The sequence below is a fragment of the Monodon monoceros genome, unplaced genomic scaffold (genome assembly GCF_005190385.1).
Source record: "Monodon monoceros isolate NGI ecotype Baffin Bay Population unplaced genomic scaffold, NGI_Narwhal_1 Super_Scaffold_7, whole genome shotgun sequence".
Lineage (NCBI taxonomy): Eukaryota > Metazoa > Chordata > Mammalia > Artiodactyla > Monodontidae > Monodon > Monodon monoceros.
The window spans coordinates 55,349,993-55,371,792 of NW_021703784.1; the positions used below are offsets into that span (position 1 = coordinate 55,349,993).

At 55.3% G+C, this 21,800-nt stretch overlaps 1 protein-coding gene across 7 annotated transcripts in view; it reads left to right on the top strand.

Annotated features, from left to right (window-relative positions):
* The window catches only part of ARRB1 (arrestin beta 1), an 81,688-nt gene that overhangs the window by 50,333 nt on the left and 9,555 nt on the right, over nt 1-21,800 (top strand). For 3 of the 7 annotated variants that reach the window (XM_029209506.1, XM_029209509.1, XM_029209504.1), the window contains exons 2-15: nt 1,740-1,770; nt 3,555-3,615; nt 6,162-6,206; nt 6,968-7,164; nt 8,533-8,592; nt 9,387-9,454; nt 11,629-11,764; nt 12,636-12,720; nt 13,148-13,220; nt 14,215-14,352; nt 15,536-15,619; nt 16,830-16,853; nt 19,771-19,841; nt 20,620-20,671. In XM_029209506.1, coding sequence (XP_029065339.1) covers nt 1,740-1,770; nt 3,555-3,615; nt 6,162-6,206; nt 6,968-7,164; nt 8,533-8,592; nt 9,387-9,454; nt 11,629-11,764; nt 12,636-12,720; nt 13,148-13,220; nt 14,215-14,352; nt 15,536-15,619; nt 16,830-16,853; nt 19,771-19,841; nt 20,620-20,671 — 1,125 coding nt within the window. The remainder of the gene's footprint in view (nt 1-1,739; nt 1,771-3,554; nt 3,616-6,161; nt 6,207-6,967; nt 7,165-8,532; nt 8,593-9,386; nt 9,455-11,628; nt 11,765-12,635; nt 12,721-13,147; nt 13,221-14,214; nt 14,353-15,535; nt 15,620-16,829; nt 16,854-19,770; nt 19,842-20,619; nt 20,672-21,800) is intronic. The other 4 variants (XM_029209510.1, XM_029209508.1, XM_029209511.1 and 1 more) reach the window with 2 other exon arrangements.

Here is a 21,800-nt window from a genome sequence, read left to right on the forward strand (position 1 = left end):
TGGCCTGTCACTTCTCTGGCCTCCTCTGCAGGTCCCGCCTTAGCTTGGGAGCTGCTAGTTCAAACTGTGTGATCTGTATTTTTTTCTCACTTTAGCAATTATTATACCCCAGCTGACTGTGGCATCTTCACACTCCAAACACTGATAAATATTTATGAGGAGGAGAAAAACCCAGAACTCCTACGGGAGGTGGGGGAGGGATGTGCTAGGCTCTTATTTGCCAACCAAGCTCAGACCCATCAGTGGTCCCTTGGGCCCCAAAAGTAAGGGGGAGGAGCGATGGGGGGGGCTACGGAGGCAGCACAGAGCCACCACCCCACTCCCCTTCTGGGAGGACCTGCTGTCGCTGGGACACTGTGGGCCTCACCCCGCCTTGCCCTGGATGCCTGCTGGACCTCCTGCCCCTCCAGGATGTGGGCTGCCTGCATCGCTCTCAGCGCATGCAGGTCTGCTCTGTTGCTCTGTGTCTGCTCCATCTCTCTCTGTGTGTGACTGTCTCTCTCTCCCTCTCTTGTTTGTTTGTTTTATCATCTCTCATTCCATCCTTTATTGTCACATCTCCAGAGCCAGCATCCCCCTCCTCTCCCTCCCTCCCTACCCTCCCTCCTCCAATACCTTCTCTGCCTCTGGGTCTCCGTCTCTACCTTTCTTCTCTCCCTCCCAACATTGCTCTGAGTGGTTCTGGGGCTGGATGATGGGGGATAGGTGAGGGGCCTCAGGCTCCCAGACCAGCTACAGGGAGACAGCAGGAAGAGCTGCTGGGGCCCAGGGTGTGCTCTCGGAGGCAGAGGGAGCACTTTACGGGAGTCAGGGACCATGCCTCTGCCCGACCCCACATCCGTGCTCTGCTGTGTGGCCGTGGGCACATCCCCTCCCTTCCTGGCCTCAGTTCCTCAGTTGATTCCTTCACTAATTCATTCATTCACCCTCTCAACTAATATTTATTACGTGCTGGCTGCCTACCATTCATTAACACAGAGTTATTAAACACCTACTAGATGTGCCGTTCTAGGTGCTTGGGGCACATCAGTGGACGAGAGAGACAAAGATCCTGACCTTGTGGAGGTGACGTTAGCAGGGTAGACAGGCGTAAATGTAATCCGAGAGCCAGTCATGTAGTGGGTTAGGAAGTGGTGAGTGCTGTGGAAAAAGGGAAAGTACAGTGAGAGGATTTGGAACCCTGGGTAGGCACAGGGTGAAACTTCATCGTATAAAGCGCAGGGCTGGGCAAGTGTATCTGTGCGGGGAGAACGTCCCAGGAAGGGACTGTTGCACTCACTGCCTCGGACCACCCTGGTGTGTTGGAGGAAAGGCAAGCAGGCTCGCGGCTGGAGGATGGGGGAGAGTAGGGGGACGTGAAGCTGGGAGGTAAAGGGGGAGGGCAAGCCACACACACAAGGCCGTGCCTCTGTGTGAGCTGGGAGGACTTTGAGCAAATAAGTGGCCAGGTCTGACCTATCTTGGAAGACTCCCTCTGCCTGCTGGGTGAGGAACAGACCGAGGGGGCTGTCGAGGGAGCCCAGGGGACCTATAAAGGCAAGCATGGCGTCACAGGTGGGGATAGCAGTGGAAGAGAGTGAGATCTGATCATGCCAGGCACTGTTCCAGCTCCCAGCGCTTGGTTGGCGCCTGCAAGTCACTCCAGACCCCTTGTTCTGGTCCTGCCGAGGGACGGCCTGCAGGAACCTACCCCTGGGCGGGATATGCTAACCTGGCCTTCCCGCTCTTTCTCTCCCCAGGGTGTTCAAGAAGGCGAGCCCCAATGGAAAGGTGAGTCTGTAGCAGCCGCACCCTGTCTCCTCTCTGTCCTCAAACTCTCATCCCCTCTTCCGGCATCTTTACTGCCGCGAAGGACCTGCACACCCTGTCTGAGGGAGAGACACAGCCCTGTCCTTAGGAGCCCTCGACTACAAGGAGAGGGGCCCTGTCAGCAAACTTGCCGTCTCAGGGGGGCAGGACGACTCTCCTGGACTTTAGGGAACCCCTGCCCTGGTGTGGCCCGTCACGGAGAGGCTGCACTGCGAGTGCAATAATTAGAGCAAGTGCCAAGGTCCTCAGGGGTGGTGAGTCCTCCGGCATGAGTGGCCCCTGGAGCCTCTCTACTGAGCCCTGTTATCCGGGGCAGCTCCCAGTGCCTGCCCTGTTCTCTTTCTTAATACGGCCCCAGGCTCCATCCTGCTTTCCTCTCAGTTCAGCGCATATTACTGACATCATTCCATGTCAGGTATAGGCTGAGCCAGTGGGAATCAGGGTAGGGTGTACTGAGATAAATAAGGCACAGCCTGTGCCCCTCAGGGCCAGATGCGGGAGGTAGACACAGAAACTGGTAATTTCAATATAAAGTGGTAAGTATAGCTGCAGACCCAGCCTGGGTGGTCAGGGATGGCTTCCGTGGGGAAAGATGCATTCCCAGGCAAGGCAGGGTGGAAAAGGGCATACAAGGCGTGAATATAAGTTGTAGGGAGTCTGGGTGCCAAGAGGGAGGCAGAGGGAGCAGGAGCTGAGAGGGGGAGGTGGCCGGGCTTAGGAGCTCGGACTCCTGGCCTGGGCTGGCAGATAGCACCACGTGCACCCACGTCTCCCTTCTGAGCCCACAGCAGACATCACCAATCACCCACGTCTCCCTTCTGAGCCCGAGGCAGACATCACCAATCACTGTTCACCCTTTCCTGCTGAGCCCATATTCCATCTTGGATTCTTCTCAACCCAGGGCCCCAGGCAGCCCCTACCAATCAATCAGAGTTGGCATTTGGAATGAAACTCATTTGTCATTTTACCTCTGGGCACTGAGGAACCATCAGAGGGGTTTTCAGACCAGACTACCATGGTTAGATTTGCATTTTAGGATGACCAGTGTGGCTAAGGAGGGGAGAAAGGTCCGAAGTATGGGAGGCTCCAGGCAGCAGACCATCAAGGGGCTGGTGTGTAGTTCAGCCAAGGCTGGCTGTGAGGATGGAGAAATCTGGTGGAGGGAGACTTGTCAGTATTTAGGGATTGGGGAGGAGTAGGAAGCATCCAGGATGACACTCTGGATTCTAGCTCTGGGGTTCTTCCCTGAAGACTGGTTAACGAGTGGGGCACTCACTGCCTCGGAAAACAAGTCCTCCTTCGAGTGGATCTCTGCAGGCTGCACAGAGGCCGGGAGCGGTGAAGGGCACAGAGCTCAGTGTTCAGAGCGCCCTCTCGGCGCTGCTGGCCCTGCTCTGGGTCCCCCCGTCCTTTCAGAGATGCACCCAGCACCCCCTCCCAGCAGACTCCTTTGCTGCCGCCTCTCCACCCTCAGTGGTGCTTGGCATGAAGATCCCTGCAGGCCTCAGTGTCCTCATCTGCAAAATGGGAACAATAGCAACTTCTTCACAGGGCCTCGGGATGAACGCGTGCTTTAAAAATTATACACGGGCTTGTTAGTATTAGGACTGGGGCTCGGGTCCAAGTCCAGTTAGGATTTTGATGAGGGCTAGGGTTGGGTCCAGGGGTTTCAGGGGCAGCTCCCAGGGTTTCCTCCAGGGCGGGGGCCCACAGCTGCTAACACCCTCTGTGCCTCTCCTCCCCAGCTCACCGTCTACCTGGGAAAGCGGGACTTTGTGGACCACATCGACCTCGTGGACCCCGTGGGTGAGTCCCTGGAGGCCAGAGAGGGAGGGGAGGGGGGAGGCAGGGCTGGCCTGGCTCCTTCCAGAGAAGAGCGTGTTGAAGCTGCCCAGGAATAGCCTTCAGGTCTCCAGAGTGGCCTGGTACCAAGAACAGGACGTGCGTTCAGTCAGCAAAAGCTTACCAAGCAGCTACTTTCCTCTTCAACTGAGGGACCTGTGAGAGGAAATTGTGGGAAGGATTGAGGAAAGAAGCGGGGCCGGTGTCCTGATGACACCAGGAGGATGACAACAGCCACCACTTATCGTGAGCCTTATTATATACCCAACACCGAGGGTAACTGCTACTATTATCATCCCTGCTTTACCGAGGAGAACGAGGCACAGGGAGGTTAAGTGACTTCCTCCAGGTCACAGAGCGAGTAGATCGAGGAGCCTGGATTCAAACAGACCCAGGCAGTCTGGCTTCGCAGAGCCTTTGTTCTGCTCCCTCCTAATGGCAAAGGGTGGGAGGTGACAGGAAAACCTAGGGGCCTGTGAAATGGAGGCTGTCCTCACTGACGTGGGGTTCTTACCGGAGGTTGGGCTGTGGCTGAAGGCACCTTGCAAGGACTTTTTCTTGTTCAGGGCTTCTCAACCTCAGCACTCTTGACCTTTCGGATTGGATAATTCTTTGCTGGCGGGGGCCATCCTCTCTGTTGAAGGGTGCTTAGCAGCACTCCTGGTCTCTACCCTTTAGACACCAGCAGTCCCCCCATCCCAGTACGACAGTCAAAAATGTTGTTAGACCTTGCGAATATTCCCTTGTGGGGCAGAATCGCCCCCAGTTAGGATTCTGGCCTGGAGCACTATGACCCCACCCCACTTCTTCTCCCCAGCCCTGTCTGGTGTCCTCTGAAGCTCACTGCCCCCTCTACCATTTCCATCTCCTCCCTGAACTTGGAGGCAGGGAGCAAGCATCCCTGTGTTCGCCTGTGGCCTGCTCCAAGGCAAAGTTTCCTACAGGCTGTCTGAGGCCAGGGCTGTTCACACTCCTTGGCCTTTAAGGATAGCAGCGGGGTCACGGGGACTGGGGAGAGGGACAGGAGGGATCTGGCTCCCCTAACACACACAGGTACCCTGAGAACTGTTTGACAAGTGTTCATAGAGCACCTGCTTCATGCCAGGCCCTGCAGATCCCAGAGAGTGCTGGGGCGTCGTCCAGAGCTGCTCAAATGACCCACAGTGAGAAAATCTTTTTCCCTCACAACGTTGAGCTGATTGTGTCTTCCCGATGTTTAACTCTACCCCTGGTTACCCTGCAAACTCAGGGGCAAGTCCGAGCCCCCTGACCTCACAGACAGGACGTTTAAGGTCAGGCCCGGCTCTCCTTCCTCCTACGCCTCCGGGGTCTGCTCTCCCAAGCCTCAGAGCCGTGCTCTTCCCACTGCCCACCTTGGGCTGTCCCTTGGTCACCTAAATGATGACCTTTACTTGCCCTTAAGACCTGGTTCCCCCTCCCCCTCCCCCAGGGAGCCTTCCCTGACACCCCTGGTTCGGGAAGTGCCCTTGCTGGGATGTCCTCTGCATTGAGTTTCCACTCAGCCCCTGGTGCCCAGGCCCAGAGGAAAGCCCACGGTAAAAGGAGGGAAGATGCACGTCAGGCTCTGGGCATGGGGTGGGCACCCCCTGACCAGTCGTCCCTTGGACCTGCCCAGCACTGGGAGAAGACCAGGAACCCTCCGGGCACTCACTTCCTAATGTGGCCTCTGAGGGGTCAGCTCTGGGGGTCAGTGTGGGGTGAGGGGGGCTGTGGGTTAGACTGGGGAGGGCAGGTGACAGGGTGACCCCTGAGCCAGTCTTTTTGGCCTCCTGGGGTCTGGGCAGAGAAAACATCCTTCGTCTTCAGCTGGACTCTGTACTCCCAAGACCAGGCCTTGGGACATTCTCCATGGTGTCACATGTGTCAGGCACTGTCTAACACTTGACACATACTGACTCATTTCGTCCTCACAGGAGCCCTATGATGTAGGTACTACAGGATCTGATAATCCCAAATCCCAAAGCTCTGCAAGCCCCAAACTGTTCATGAGTTTGACACAAAATTCATTCAGTGGCAAACCTGACCTGAACTGATGGGAGGCCACCGATACCTTAGTGACCCTCTTGGTGAAAATATTTGCGTCTCCCTGCAGAGGTATCAATGAGTTTGACAAGGGGTGCTGCCCCAGGGCTGGCAGAAGACATTAGAGAACCTGTGGAAGATGGACCATATGGCCTTTCTACAATTCAAACCTTCTGAATTCCAGAGTATACCTGATACTGGGGTTTTGGACCCATCTTATTATTCTGACTAACAGATGAAGACACAGAAGTTAAATAATCTGCCCAAAGTTGTGAGCTGGGTCTGTCAGGCCAGACTGGGTGGGTGTGTAAGGGGGGGACATGGTGGTACCATCGACCGGGCGCTGGCCTCCCCATTTCGCTCATGATGCTTTTGGACAGACAAATGGTTGAGTTTAAATTTAACTTGGTGTTTGGGGCTCAGAAGTTGGAATGGTCAAGTCTACTCACCCTCTGTCCTTCCTCCAGATGGTGTGGTCCTGGTGGATCCTGAGTATCTCAAGGAGAGGAGAGGTGAGCTGTGGCCCTTACCCCCAGCCTGTCAAGGGGCCTCCTTTTCCTCCATGACCTCCAGCCGAGGGCCTTCCTGACTCGCAGGCAGAATATCAGCAGTAAGAGAGGCAACAAGCCTGTCCCTGCCCCTCCCTGCTGGTACTTCCCTCGACAGCTCCAGTCAACGTCAGAGCAGGTGCCTTGGCCTCCCCCGGCCTGGGGCGGCCCTGCCCGCGCCCATTTTGGGAGAACCTTCTAATGCCCTGAGCCCTTTTACATCAATCCATCATGACTGTTGCAAGGCTGGGGATGCAAACAGAGCAGGAGTTAGGGTCTCATTGTACAGAAGAGAAGATTGATTCCTGGGGAGGTCAAGGAATTGTCTAAGGTCAGCAGGAGGACAGGAGGCGGGGCGGGGGGGGGGGGTGAGTGGGACAAGACTCTGAGCCTTCCGGACACCACCCAGCACTTGTTTCCCCTCCCACTACTCTTTCCCACTGTGCTCCTTCCCAGCCCCTATCAACCCTGTCAGACCCTCTCCACACATGCCCTGGGCTGCAGTGGGGGTGGAGAAGAACAGAACCGATCCAGCAGTCAGCCCCACTTCCTCCCAGGGGCCAGGCACCTGACACCCCATCCCAAGGGCAGCGCAGCCCTCCCCGCAGGAGCTCTGGGACAGACCTGTGCCTCCAGTGGGGCCAGTCCCAGGGCTGCGGCTCACGCTCTGGGGGGCGTGTTTGCTGCCCTCCCAGGCCCCTCCTTAGTGCCCCCTGCTCCCACAGTCTATGTGACACTGACCTGCGCCTTCCGCTACGGCCGGGAGGACCTGGATGTCCTGGGCCTGACCTTTCGCAAGGACCTGTTTGTGGCCAACGTGCAGTCCTTCCCGCCAGCCCCTGAGGACAAGAAACCCCTGACTCGGCTGCAGGAGCGCCTCATCAAGAAGCTGGGCGAGCACGCCTACCCTTTCACCTTTGAGGTCAGGGACTGCCAGCCCCTGGGGCCCCATTCCAGAAGCATCACGTCTAGCAAGCCCTCTGGGCAGGCATATGGGGGCAGCTGGGGCAGCAGCGCCGTGCCACCCAGTTTCCCAGTGTACGCTGGGACCAGGGCATTGGCACTTACGTTGCCTGGTAAGTGTCTCTGGCCACTGCCAGGGGCATCACCCTTACCTCTGCGCTACTCCCCAGACCCTCCTGAGTCCGGGTCATTGGTGGGAGAAAGGGGGGTCGAGGGGGGCTGCTGCAGAGAAAGAAGGAGCCCTTTCTGGCCCCTGGGTCACCACAAGGCTGTCTCCTCCCTCAGACCGGCTGCCCACTAGCCCTGCTTCAACCCAGCTCACAAACGAGGATGGCAAGTAGTGGATTTCCCTGCTCAGCCATCTTTCCACTCCAAGACCCCAAGATTCTGGATTTTCAAATTAACTGTTTCTCAGACTCTGATTCTGTGATTCAGTGAAATCCCCCGGCTTTCTGTGAGGGTCAGAGAAGGGGAGAGGGTGCAGAGCCATCCTCTCTGTTATAGATGTGTTAGCTTCTTGTGGCTGCTAGAACGAATCATTGCAAACCTGGTAGTAATTAAACCTGCTAATTAAAACACGAATGTGTTATCTTACAGTTCTGGAGGTCAGAAATCAACATCAGGTCTCACGGGGCTAAAATCAGGTGTCAGCAGGGCTGCATTCTTTCTGGAGGCTCCAGGAGGGAAACGGTTTCCTTGTCTTCTCCTGCTTCTGGAAACCACTCACACTCTTTGGTCCCTAGCCTGCCCCTCCTCCATCTTCAAAGCCAGCAATGGCTGATCCAGTCTTTCTCGAATCCCATCACTCTGACTTTTCTGCTGTCTTTTCTGCTTTCTGCTTTCACTGTTAAGGACCCTGTGATAAGGCCCATCTGGTTAATCCAGGGTAATCTCCCCATCTCAGGATACTTAAGTGAATCACACTGTAGAGTTCCTTTTGCCATTTAAGGTAACATTATCACAGGTTTTGGAGATAGGGATGGGGACATCTTTGGGGGACCATTATTCTGCCTACCACAGTGGACATCGTGGAAAGACCTTTTCAACTCTTGTTCTGTGGGGACTGTGCTGGGTTAAACCCTTAGATAAAGAAAAACACTGAAATCCTTGGCTTTACTGAAGGGGCCTCTGGTCTAAACATGGGGCGTGGCTTGGCATGGTCTGATGGGGGAAACATGGGCTGTCCCCTGAATTCCCTAGTCTGATGGGAGGGACATGGCCTGTCCTCAGGGTCCCCTGGTCTGATGAATGTGTGTATGGGTGCCTGGGGTGGGAGACACAGAGAGGTCAGTGGTGAATGTGACAGGTCTGTCTGTCCTCTTAACAGATCGCTCCGAACCTCCCATGTTCTGTGACGTTGCAGCCGGGGCCTGAAGACACAGGGAAGGTGGGTCACCCCCAAGGGAGCATCTCTCTGGGTCCAGGACACTGTGTCTCCAGTTCCCTGGCTTTCTCTCTGGGGAGGGTGCTAGAACCCTCCATGTAGAAGCCTCCTTGCCTCTAGGCCAGGCTGATCCCACCTCAGATAAGCAGTCTTTTCAGACAGGGCAGCAGATACGGTATCACTCAGTTATGTGCCCAGGGTCACTCTCGCTGGCCTCGGTGTTGTCTGCAGAATGTTCTCTGGAAAACCAGCTGGCCTCACAACCTTGTGCGGAGGTGCAGTCATCACTGTTTCACAGGTGGGGAAACTGAGGCTCAGAGAGGAGTGACACCATGAGTGGCCCAGGCCTCAGATCTCTGAGCCCGTTTCCTCGTCTGCGAAATGAAGAGGGTAGGATGTGCCTCGTCGTGCGGCCTAGAGGGTGGAGTGAGGCGCTGCAGGGACACGCCCAGTGCAGGGTCTGTGCACCGGAGGTCGGGGGGAGCCCTCTGAACAGGGCTGCAGAGGTGCCTGTTGTTGTTTCTGGGCGGCTGCCTCGCTGAGTGATGAGGACAGCCCCCCAGACAGGCAGGAGTCTGGAGAGGAGCCCGGTCAGGGAGCAGCTCTGCGGGAAGGTCGGATGGGGGAGGCAGCCCCACGGCTGGCTGAGCGCAGGGCTCCGAGTCAGACGAGGGGGGTCAGGCCGTGGGAACGTGGTGCTCCCATCCAGCGGCCTTGTTAAATGAGAGGGTGGGCAGGCTGTGCTCATGGGAGCCGGTCCTCTCCAAGGCTCTGCGGTCAGTGACCCCTCCCCACAGGCCTGCGGTGTGGACTATGAAGTGAAAGCCTTCTGCGCCGAGAACCTGGAGGAGAAGATCCACAAGCGGTGAGAAGGGCGCAGCTTCCGCCTGCCTGGGCGTGGGCTGCCTGCTGGCAGGGGTAGGGAGACAGGATGGGCAAAGTCTGAAGAAGACAGAAGTCACAATGCCTGGAAGTGTGCAAGGAGGGGCCTCACGTTCCAGCCTTGGGAACTCTGCAAAGGGCACTCGGGAAGGCTTGCAGGTTGTGAGGGCTTCCTGGGGGAGGTGGCTCAGTTGCCTTGGCTCAGGCCTCAGCGCTTTCTCCTTTGCACCACTGTACCCGCTTCCCTTATCTCCCTGCCTCTAATCTCTTCCTCTCCAGACGCGTGTCCTTTAATTTTGTTTTGGAAAAAAAACGAAAAACGAAAATCAGGTTGTTTTAAACAGTGAACAAGATGTTTCCCGCCAGCTTGGACCCCCATCTCCCAGTTCTCCTGGGAGGCCATCAGCAGGAGGTTGTGGCGGCGGGTTAGGGGGGTGTCAATGGAGGCTTCTAAACAAGGCAGGGAAGGGGAGAACGTGAACCCACCCAGGGCAGAGGGAGGAGGTCAGCCGTATGTCAGAGAGGGGAAACCTTTTCCTGGAGAGACACAGCCCTGGGCAGACAGAGAGCCCAAGCTAGCAGCCAGAAATAGCTGGTCCTGACTTCTGGGGTGAGCTGCCCAGCCCCGCGCTCACACCTGCCCCTCCTGGGGTCGGGCTTTGCTCTGGCTCCCGGCGAGGCTGGCCTCAGCCCCCAGCTCTGATGCACCCTGCTTCCTGAGGGCGCTGCAGCCTCTTAGGGAGCGGGCTGAGTTTGCCACCTAGTGGTCGCAGGATGCATTGCACATCTCTAACTCCAACCTGGCAGCTTATGTGTGTGTGGAGATGGGATCCTCCCTTGCTTCTCTGTCCCCCTTTTCTTCTTAAGCCCTGAGATCAGAAGAAAGGAAGGGGGTTGTAGGTTGTGGTAGGTGGCCTAACCAGAGCAGGGAAGAGGAGGCAGTACTGAGAGCCAGCACTTACCACCAATGGGACATTTTAAGTCCACGCTGGAGTTACTAATAATGATATAGCAACTATCACTTATCAAGAGCTTATTAGACACCAGACACAGTTCAAAGTGATGGACATGTATGAACTAATTCAGTCCTCACAGCAACCCTAAGAAGTGGGTCCTGCTGTTGTCACCATTTTACAGATGAGGAGACTGAGGCACGGAGGTTAATTTACTCAAGGTCATATAGTTAGTATGGGGAGAGCTAGGACTTTAGCCCCGGCTATCCAGCTCAGGGAATGGAGGTGGCTTAGCTGAGAAAGAGGGATGCCGGGATACCTAGCACACCTGACAGTCAGGAGACTGCCTGTCTGAGTCCCATCCCCTCACCAAATCTTCGTGTCCTTGTTTCCTCCCCGAGCCCATCACCTTCATTGAGCCCCATCCCATCTCTGGGCCTCCATCCTCTCACTGAGCCTTTATCCTCTTTACTCCCCCTGCCTGAATGCACACCTCCTCACTGAACTCCTTCACCTCTCTGAGCCCCGTTTCTTCATGAGCCCCTTGTTCCCTGTGTATATTTTTATTTAATAGATATTTAGCAGGTATTTATTATATGGCAGCAGGCACTGTCATAAATACTGAGAATACAGTAGCGAACAATGTAGACAAAAACGTCTGTCCTTAAAGAACTCACACTGTTAGGTGACATGAGAGATGCAGGAGGTGAAACAACAGTCGCTTTCTTAGCGTCCGCTGGCTACCAGCACACAGATCCACGTGAAGTGCTGCCATGGGACGGTTTGGCCTCTGATGTGGTGGGAGGGAGTTCACACCAGGAGAAGATCAGAGTGGGCGGATCTTGGGAGTTTCCTGGTAGAGCAGGTGTTTGGCTGGGCCTTGAGGAAGGAAGCAAATGAGGGCAGAAGCTGGAAGAGAGTGTTATAGGCTGGGACCCAGTATAAGCAGAGCTTCAGAAATAGGACTAGATAGACCATCGAGAATGATAGTGAAGAAGTGGAGGAGGCTGGGGACAAGATGCAGGAGGTTGGAGTGGGACCAGATGGTGACAAGGCCCTATGCCAAACTCTGCAGTTTGGACTGGAGTCCAAGGTCATGGGAACCATGGCAGTCTCTTCAGCAAGAGAAGGATGTGAGGGTCGCAAGGAAAGAGGATGGAGGCAGGTGACTCTGGTCATCTTTTGCTCTACCCATCTCCACTAGGAATTCTGTGCGCCTGATCATCCGGAAGGTGCAATATGCCCCGGAGAGGCCTGGCCCCCAGCCCACAGCCGAGACCACCAGGCAGTTCCTCATGTCCGATAAGCCCTTGCATCTGGAGGCCTCCTTGGATAAGGAGGTAGGAGGCTCGGGCTTGGCAGGGGGTGGGGGCCGCTCCCCCAGGGCTGGAGCCTCAGGTCCCAGCTCTCTCATGCCCTCTGGGCCTCCTCGGCTGGGAGCTTCTGCCTCCAGCCCAAGGATCACAGGGCTCAGGGAATCTGAGACTTCCGTTGGAGGATTTGGAGAAGCCTCTTGGGGACTAAAGGCGTGGCAGAGGTGGGGCATGAGCTCGAAGGGTGCGATTGACTTCAGAAGTCAGCATACCTCCTGAAGGGTCCTGGGTCCTGGCCATCTCCCTGCACCCCTGTCCCCCTTTGAAGTGTGAGCACCTCCTCTCCCTCTTGGGGGGGGGGCAGCTGAAGGCAAGTGCTTGGGCCAAGATGCAAGTTGAGGCTCTTCAATGAGGATTCAGAGCAGTTTCCCTCAGTGAGTGCGTCAGCCCTTCCCCACCTTTCTCCTGCTTCTTCCCGACCCTCCTGGGTCTAACTTCCAGGCAGCCAGAGCCGGCAGGGACTTGACATATCACCTACTCCAGTCCCTCCATTGTACAGAGGGGGAAACTGAGGCTTAGATAACCTGTTCAAGGTCACACCACTCTCACCCTCATTACCGTTATTATTCCTGTTATCGTTACTTCTGGTGGCCAACCCCGGAGTGGAACACAGGAGTATCACCTTCTAACTTAATTATCTTTCAAGGTCCCACAAAGGAACTTAAGTTTAACATGCCCAGTGGCATCAGTGGGAAGTGGCTGATGAACTTGGGGCCAATATCAGAGTGGCCAAGGCCTTGGGAACCCCAGGAGGTGTGTGTGGGGCCTCTTCTCCCTCTTCGTCATCTAAAGCTTTGGAGGCTTCCCATCCGTCCCTCTCCCTTCTTACACCTCCCAGATCTACTACCACGGAGAACCCATCAGTGTCAACGTCCACGTCACCAACAACACCAACAAGACAGTGAAGAAGATTAAGATCTCGGGTACTCGGGCAGAGGGCCGGCCCGGGGGTGGCACGGGGACTCCTCCCAGGGGTCGGGGTAGCTGAAGGCTCTCCCCGCACTAACAGCCTTGTAAATAACTACCGGCCCACAGAGAAGCCCAAGGCCTGCTAAGCCAAAGGGTAAGACTTTTGAGGCTGGTAACACAGGCTGCTTGTTGACGGGGTAATGAGTTTACTGTTGAAGCCCCCTCTTCTCTTAGGTTCCCTGGGTTCTGGCCAGGGCTGTCCTTCAAGGGAAGATTTTTGTTTATGGAAGGAGTGGGCATGTTTGAGCTGCCATGTAGAGGATGGGTCCCTCTCCTGCAGAAGCTTCTGGTGGACTGGCTGTTGCCTGGGGCTGAACATCCCCAACTCGGGGAGCCTGGGACCCCTGGCTCACCCCACCTTGTCTCCCTCTTCCTCCTCAGTGCGCCAGTATGCAGACATCTGCCTTTTCAACACAGCGCAGTACAAGTGCCCCGTGGCCATGGAAGAGGCTGAGTAAGTGAGCACAAGGCCAGCTTTGGACGTGTGGGATCCGGTGGGGAAAAGAGAAGCCCTAGGTCTGGTCACAGGTCCAGGTGGCTCTTCTCCACCTGGCAGAGGGCCGGGCCTCAGATTTCCTTGCCGCTCAGTGTAAATGACCCTGAACAGCCTTTTAGAAACCATCCACTTGGTTTAGCTATAAGGAAATGCATGCTACAGTCAGGGAAAAGACCCACTAAAACTAGAATGACAAAATAAGAGCTAGTGAATCTAAGAGGACTGGGGTTATGGAAGGAAGAGAATAATTACACTGTACTGGAAACCTAGATTGCACAAAGCCCTCTGAGTTGGGGTTGCTGCTGACCCCAGTACGTAGGGAAGGAAATGGGGCCAGAGAGGTGACTTGCTCAGCCTCACAGGGCTGGCCGGCAGCAGAGCTGGGGCTCTTCTGACTCTGAGGCTTACTGCACCCCAGCTCGCTCATTGTTGAGAAGGGGGATGGCGGATGGAGCAAAAGCAGGTCAAAACTGAACAATCCAAACACCTTACACGTGATGGATGGAGATGAGATAAGGCAAATAAGGTCTTCATTGTAGAACCCAGGGGGTGGGTAGATGGGTGTTCACTGCACAATTCTTTCAGTTTTCCTGTATGTTTGAAATCCTTTCATAATAATGTGTTAGGGAAAGAAAAAGTCCATGCTGTCTCCACTAAAAAATTATCCTAGTCAAACAGCACAGGGCCGAGCAGTACCTTGAGTCTTTAAAACCTTGCACCTGCTTACAAACCAAGAATGAAGTTGTTGGATCACCCCAGAGTCATTGCTGTTTGCATGTGGAGCAGAGATGTGGCCCTTTTGGGTGGCAGTGGTCTCCCTGCCAGAGCTGGGCCTGGCCCATGTGGCCCCTTCGTGGCGGAGGGGGACTTGGAGCAGGGCTGGGCTCTGTGACCTGGCTGGGCTGGGGTTGGCTCTGGGGGGCCTCTCCACATCGGTCCCCCTTCTTCCCAGTGACACAGTGGCGCCCAGCTCGACATTCTGCAAAGTCTACACGCTGACCCCCTTCCTGGCCAACAACCGAGAGAAGCGGGGCCTCGCCCTGGACGGGAAGCTCAAACATGAGGACACGAACCTGGCCTCCAGCACCCTGTGAGGACCTACTCTCCCTAGTCCCAGGCTCTTGGATGTCCCCCCTCCACTGGCTCCCCTACCCTTCCCCAAAACGGGTCCACACCCACCTTGGTCCCACCAGTGCCAGCGTGGGCTCAGGCTACCCTCTCCCCAAGCGTTGTCCAGGGCCTGTCCTCATGAGCTTGAACTGCCAGAGAAGCTGTCCCCCAATCCCACCCTTATCCAGGGGTGCCCCAGAGAGCAAGATGGACCACTCGACCAGCCTCTCGTAGTCAGTGCTGCGCTCTGCTGGCTTGCCGAGGGGAGGGCAACCTGGAAAGGCTTCGTGCAAGAGGCAGGAGCTTCTGACGTCATGTCTTCTGTTGGATGGAGTGTGACCCTGAGGCAGAGCAAGGCTGGAAGGAAGGAAGGAAGGAAGGAAGGGAGTGGCTTCTGGAAGGGTCCTAGCAGGAGAGGGTGAATCAGGACAGGCCTGGGGAGTCTGGAGAGTTGAGGGTGGTGAGCTGGGCTAAACCACATGTGGGGGTGTCCCCGGACGGCAGAGATCCCAGGGCCATAACGTAGGGTCACTCCTGTTCCACGGTCACCACTGACTCCCTGAGGCCACCCTCCTCTAGTGGAGACCTGGGGGTGTGGGGACCCGTCTTGCCCTGCCCGCTGAGGTCTGGCCCTTCCTGGGGGTTTGACCCACCTCTGCAGCACCGCTGCCCACCACTCCAGCCCAAACGCTGTCTCACCCGCCCCTTCATATGCTACCATCTCCCCTTGGAGTGTTTGCTCTCTTCTTCCCTGGCTCAAATCCTACCTGCTTTCGAGACCTAATTAAAGCATCACTTTCCTGCAGGGTCTTCCCTGGTACCCACTCCCCTCCTCTCCCCCGCCAACTGCCCTCGTCTCTCTGGCTCAGGAGTGAGACAAAGGGAATCCACGTGAGAGCAGGAAGAGCCGCTCCGCACAGCACTGCTGGGACTCAGGCCCCTGGAGGGAAGCAGGGGTTCAAAGCCAGACTCGGAAGCCAGGGCTCTGAGTTCCCGCTCCCTGAGAGCAGACCTCGCCTTTCTCACGCACTGGGCTCTGCCTGTACCTGGCGGCTGAGTGGCCAGGAAAGGGACCGATGGCCGCTGCCCACACCGCACCCCACCCTGCCGGGTCTTGCCCACCAGCAAGCCCTGTGAACCGACTTCCCTGTGTCGCCTTGCAGGTTGAGGGAAGGAGCCAACCGGGAGATCCTGGGCATCATTGTTTCCTACAAAGTGAAGGTGAAGCTGGTGGTGTCTCGGGGAGGGTAAGTGTTACAGCCCAGCCCAGACCCAGACCCCAAAGTGCAGCAGGGAGGTCCCTGATGGCCACACCCGCTGCCCCATTCTGCCTGTTTGCTGGACCTTTTAGCTGAATCCTCTTCCTTCCCCTTTCCCTCTTCTACTTCAGAGGCCTTTGGCCCCTCTCTTGCCCCTCCCCTCTTTCTCTCCTCCCCCCTTCTCCTCTTCTTCCTCTTTTTCCTCCTCCTCTTCCCCATCGCTAGTCTGGGCACGTGGGAGGTGGGGGGAAGCTTCCTCAGAGTCTGTGCTGTGGGGTCTACAAGGGGTGCCATGTCTGTCATCACATCTCAGGGCACAGCACCCACCCCGACTCATACCCAGGCTGATCTGCTGGGGAAATGGCTCAAGGAGCTCAGAATTCCAGAGTTGGATTGGGGATGCGCTGACTCTCCTATTTTACAGATGGGGAAACAGAGGCCTAGACACACATTTCCTGAAATCTCCTTCCTTAATCTCAGGTCACGGACTGGGTGCTGGGGTCATGGCGGTAGACCAAACGTATTCCCTTACCTGGAGCATTGTCTGGTGGAAGCTCAGAAAGAACTCCCACTTTTCTCCATATGTTGGGCCTACATGTTGTTATAAACCTAGAATTAGGATTTCTAATTTGTCAGAGGGATTTGTTTTAACTCATAAATTTCTATGAAAAGATTGGAAAGCTAATAGCATTAGACATCGAGTCTCCTTTATTCTTAGAATAATGCCTCGTGCAGGTGACAGTGTGTAATATGGACCATATATTATAGGACATCTCAGAATCACAAATCTCAAATCCCGTGTCCTGTGACTCTTGCAGGACCCACAGTCTGCCTCAGGCTCCTTCTTGAGGAACCCTTGGGGAATCCTAAAGTGCTTCCTTCTGCCATTGGATAGCCCCAGCCTCCCCAGGGCAGGCAGCACAGGGGTTAACTTTTATGTCTCCTTTACAGATAATGACCCTGGGGCTCCCCTCGCAGGGAGTTTGGCTTAGCCGGGCCTGGGTTCCAGTTCCCCACGCAGGGCTCACACCTCCGTATGTCCCTGAACGAGCAGTTACAACTGGGGTGGGTAGAGTGTGTCCCAGGATCTAATCTACCCCAAAGGGGAACAGAGGTGGTAAATGAACGTGCTTTCTGTTTTCTTCCTCTCTGAACTCTCTCCTGACCACTTCTCCCGCCTCCTCTGACCCACCCACAGCCTGTTGGGAGATCTTGCATCCAGGTAAAGTCCCTTCCTTCGACCTGATCAACTCACCTGCCTGAAGGGCCCGGAGACCATTGTCCTGATTGTCCAGAATCACGGGCACTGGGTTGGAAGGAATCTTAGCGGTCACTTTTGATTGCCAGGCTCAGGCCTGTGCCGGGACTAGGACCCTCTCCAGAGGGACTGAGGAGGTGCAGTTTCTCCTTTCAAACCTCGCCCTGCTCTTCCACCCTACCCAAGTGACAAGGACCTTTGCAGACAGCAAAGTTGGCTCCATTTATCTGGGGAGTGGCCCCCAGTCTGTTTTACAGGATGTTTTGGAGAAATGCAGGCTTTGTGGCTTTCAAACTTCTACACTAATGAGAACTAACAGCTGGCTGAGTGTTGTCAAGGAGAGGTCCTGAGATCTGCCTTTGTAGACAAGGCTTCTTGGAGCCAGCTGGATCCACGTGCATTCCAAAAATACCTGTGCCCCAAACCCAGTGCTTTGCTTCCTCCTGTCACAAGGTGCCACTATTGCTCATCCAAGAAAACTGAGTCCATTTGGAGAGGCGAAATTCAATTCAGTGTAATTCAGTAAGAATTTCCTGAACCCATACTTGAGCCCAGCCTGGTGAGGGGGACTGAGCTCCCAGAGAGGAATCAGATACACCCCCTGCCCTTGGCTGCTCATAGCCTGGTGGAAGGTTAAGGTCCAGATTCTTCCATCTGTATTCTGGATGGCTTTAGTGAAGGTTGGCAGTCTTAATCCTCCACCAGCTTCCATTCTGATAGCTCACTTTTCCAAGTGAACCTGGAGAAGCAATCCCCTTTGGAAGCAAAAAGCAAAAAGCAAAAAAACAAAACAAAACAAAAAAGCCAAATTGTTTCAATAGCCTTATGAAACCCCCATGTTCCTATTGAGGGGAAGTGATAATTCTGGCAGGCACAAGCTTCACAGTTTAACCAAGCCTTTTACCTACATCACCTCCTGGAAGTGGCTCTAGAAGGTAGGTATAGTTAGCCCCGTTTTCCAGATAAGCTCAGTGAGACTTAAAGATGTGAAGTGTTGGGGCTTCCCTGGTGGCGCAGTGGTTGAGAGTCTGCCTGCCGATGCAGGGGACACGGGTTCGTGCCCCGGTCCGGGAGGATCCCACATGCCGCGGAGCGGCTGGGCCCGTGAGCCATGGCCGCTGATCCTGCGCGTCCGGAGCCTGTGCTCTGCAACGGGAGAGGCCACAACAGTGAGAGGCCCGCGTACCAAAAAAAAAAAAAAAGATGTGAAGTGTTCCTCAGTGAGTGGTGGGGCTGGTGGAACAGCCCTTTCTGGTTGCGTAGTTTATACCCCTGACCCCTCCGTCCCCTGCCCCATCCTCCTCTCAGCTGGCCCCTGGCAGCAAAGTCAGTAAGATGATGTGCCTGTAGGCGCTCACAGTTGACAGGGCCTTGTAGGATGATACCACCTAAGTGGAGTGGAGGAGCTTTCAGGGCTGCTTTTGTCTGGAGTGGAGAAAGAGGGTGGGTGGAATCACCTTCTCAATTCTGAGATGTTATCACACAGGGTTAAGGGTGTGAATTAGGGAGTCAGAATCCTCAGTCTGTAACTTTCTTTTTTTTTTAAAAAAAATTTCTTTCTTTCTTTAATTAATTAATTTAATTTTTGGCTGCGTTGGGTCTTTGTTGCTGCACGCGGGCTTTTCTCTAGTTGCGGCGAGCGGGGGCCACTCTTCGTTGCGGTGCACGGGCTTCTCATTGGCTGGCTTCTCTTGTTGCAGAGCACGGGCTCTAGGCGCGCGGGCTTCAGTAGTTGTGGCACTCGGGCTCAGTAGCTGTGGCTCACGGGCTCTAGAGCACAGGCTCAGTAGTTGTGGTGCACGGGCTTAGTTGCTCGGCATGTGGGATCTTCCCGGACCAGGGCTTGAACTGTGTCCCCTGCATTGGCAGGTGGATTCTTAACCACTGTGCCACCAGGGAAGCCCTGTCACTTTCTTTTAAGAGCTGTACGGCCTTGGATATGCTGCGTTTTCTCCTTGGTCTCAATTTCCCAGCCTGTACATTGTTGTTGTGAAGGTTAAATGAGTGACTCTAGACTACTCCTTGGCGGAATGCCCTGGCAGTCCAGTGGTTAGGACTCTGTGCTTCCACTGCAGGGAGCACAGGTTCGATCCCTGGTCAAGGAGCTAAGATCCTGCAAGCTGAGCAGCAAGGCCGAAAAAACAAAAAAGTAGACCCCTCCTTGGCACAGAGTCAGTACCATGTGAGTGTCTGCTCTTGTTATTATTCTGTCCATCAGGGCTAAGGGGAGAGAAGGCCCAGTCAGAAACGTTAGCCACTAGCAGCACCGCTCCCATCCTTCCATCCCCACACGGCTTCAAGGCTCTGTGCACAATGTAGGGGCCTGGGTCCCATCTAGCTTGAATTTGATTAAGCTGACCTCAGCAGTGCATCATCTAGATTGCAGGGGGCTAGGGCCACCTGAGCACTTTCACAGGAGCCCTCTGGAGATGTTGGGAGATAAGACAGAGTGAGGGTGGGAGGAGTTCCAACCAGGAAGTTGGGAAGGGCAGTGTCAGGGGAGGCTGGGCTGGCTGTGGCCATTTGAGGCCAGCAGGGACTCAGGGCACCTCTGGAGCCACTCAGTGAGCAAGATGCACACTCACTGCCCTGGGCAACCCTTTTCCCACCCCTGTGCCTCCTCCCAGCTCGTGGGAATCCAGGGATCCTTCTCAGGAAAGGGGAAGTTTCCATGTTTTTTGGAGCCAGGAGAAGAAATCTCCCAGTTCAACTCCCAGATAGACTGATGCTCAGAGAGTGGTGGAACAGGTTCTTGGGCCAGATTTCCTGCCTCTTGGCCCAGAGCTACCGTAAAACCCTCCCCAGTCCTCAAAGTGACAGGGCATTGAGACTCACAGCCTGGGACTGGATTCAAGGCTCAACTGGTCTGGGTCTCTTTCAGTGACGTGGCTGTGGAGCTGCCCTTCACCCTAATGCACCCCAAGCCCAAAGAGGAACCCCCGCATCGGGAAGGTGAGCAGAATCTGTGGGTCACTGGGATGGGGTTTCCCTATCACCCCACCTACCTCTGGGTCAGCCTTCAGCCCAGGGTCACGCCTTTTCCCCAGCTCACGGGATCTTTTGTGAGGCCCACACTCCTATTTGCATCTGACTCCTCAGGAGATAGAGAGGTCTGGCTCTGTTCTCTCTGGGCTGGGGGTGGTGGTGGGAGCTGCACGGGCCATGCTTGGAGCCCTTGTCTGGCATCCAGGCATAGCGGAAGGGGCTGCATGGATAAAACGATCCCTGGACACACCACCCCCATAATTTTTCCAAGTGATACCGGATTAAACCTAAGACTGTTTCGGTTGAAAGAAACATTGTAGTATGTACCACAAAGAAAGAAAAGTGTTCCCACAATTAAACTTTGAAATGCCATTGATTGTAAACATACCCCAAGTTCAGAGATGTGAAAATGTGAATAAATGGTTGTATTAGAGTTAGTGACAGTCCTACATGTGACAAATGAATCTAAGTCGTGCTGGAGAAGTGCCAAAAGGAGCAGGGTCCAGAGATTTTTCTGTTCTCCTGGGCCTGCTGTGGGCCTCCCTGGCCCTCCCTGGACCCTCCTCCCTGCATTTAAGGTTATTCGAGGTGTTACCAAGACCAGGGACCAGCCCCCCCTTCTCCACTCCCCTTCCTCCTTTCCCTCCCCATCTTAGCTTAGTTGTCCCAGGGTGGGGACCTGTGCCCACCTGCCCACTTGCCCACTCACTAATAATCCATGGGCACTCGTCTGCCCTGTGTTTAGTTCCAGAGAACGAGGCTCCAGTAGATACCAATCTCATAGAACTTGACACCACGTAAGCCAAACCCTGCCTGCAGACATATTGGGGGGGGGGCGGGCCTTGGGAGGTGGGTGGGGCTACCTGGTTATTTGCATTTATGCTAATTAACCCCCTGAGGAGCAGCTGGTCTAACCCGTCTGCTGAGAGCTGCCTCTGCTCGCCTCTTCAGCAACCTGCTTGCCTGCATGTGACTTGAAGGACCCTCGGTGCCTGTTCCTCTTCCTCCTGCCTTGGTGGGGTCTGTCTTCCTCCCTCGTCCTTGCACGTCCGTCAGTCCGTTCGTCCATCCACAGCACCTGCTCGGCTGTCACAGGGCTGGTTTGTGGCCCTGGGCTGGGACTCTCTTGCCCGGCCTTCACCCAACCAGTGGAATCAGGCTGTAGGGAGGGGAAGTTTCTGGGGATCTTGTTGCTTCTGACTCCCGAGGACCAATGTGGATTCCCCTGCGGTCGAAGGCTGTCGTGTCACCAGACAGTGGCCAGAGGGGGAGGACCTGGGCGAACATCAGGAAATACCTCCAGGGCCAAGCAGATTTCTCGCTCCAGCTCCAAATCTACACTTCCTTTGTCCCCCAGGAGATATTTGGCATATGGGGTTTTAAGTCACGCCATGAGGACACCCCATGCGGCTGGCTGAATTCTGTGGGGCTGGGGCCTTGGGTGGGCCTATGTGGACATGTCTTATAGTAGAAGGGAACTTACTGTTCTTAGAAGCAGCCCTTAGCCCTGAAACCCCCTCAGGCACCCTCTTTTCCCACCCACATTTTCTCTGCCCCCCTATTTAGATTGGCCTACCCCCCTCCCTGCCCCCCACAGACCCTGTCTTATCCAAGATCCCTCAGGGTAGAGTGTGAGCTGACACTTCCCTGGAGAAAAGGGGTTTTCTCTTCCAAGCCAGGCCCACTGCTTCCTGTGCAGGAAACAGGAGTGCTTTCTTCGGGTGGTTGAATGGGGTTCCTTGGGCCTGTTCTTGGGGGATTCAGAATAGAATATGCTGTGAAACTACTGGTGGCCTGGCCTCTTTGTGGGAATAACTTCCTCCTCTGGCCCTAACCCAGCCACACTGACCCCCCCTCCCAATTTTATGTGTCCCTTGACCCCAACTCCTCAAGAACCAGGTCAATTTCCAGCCCTTAGGCAAACTC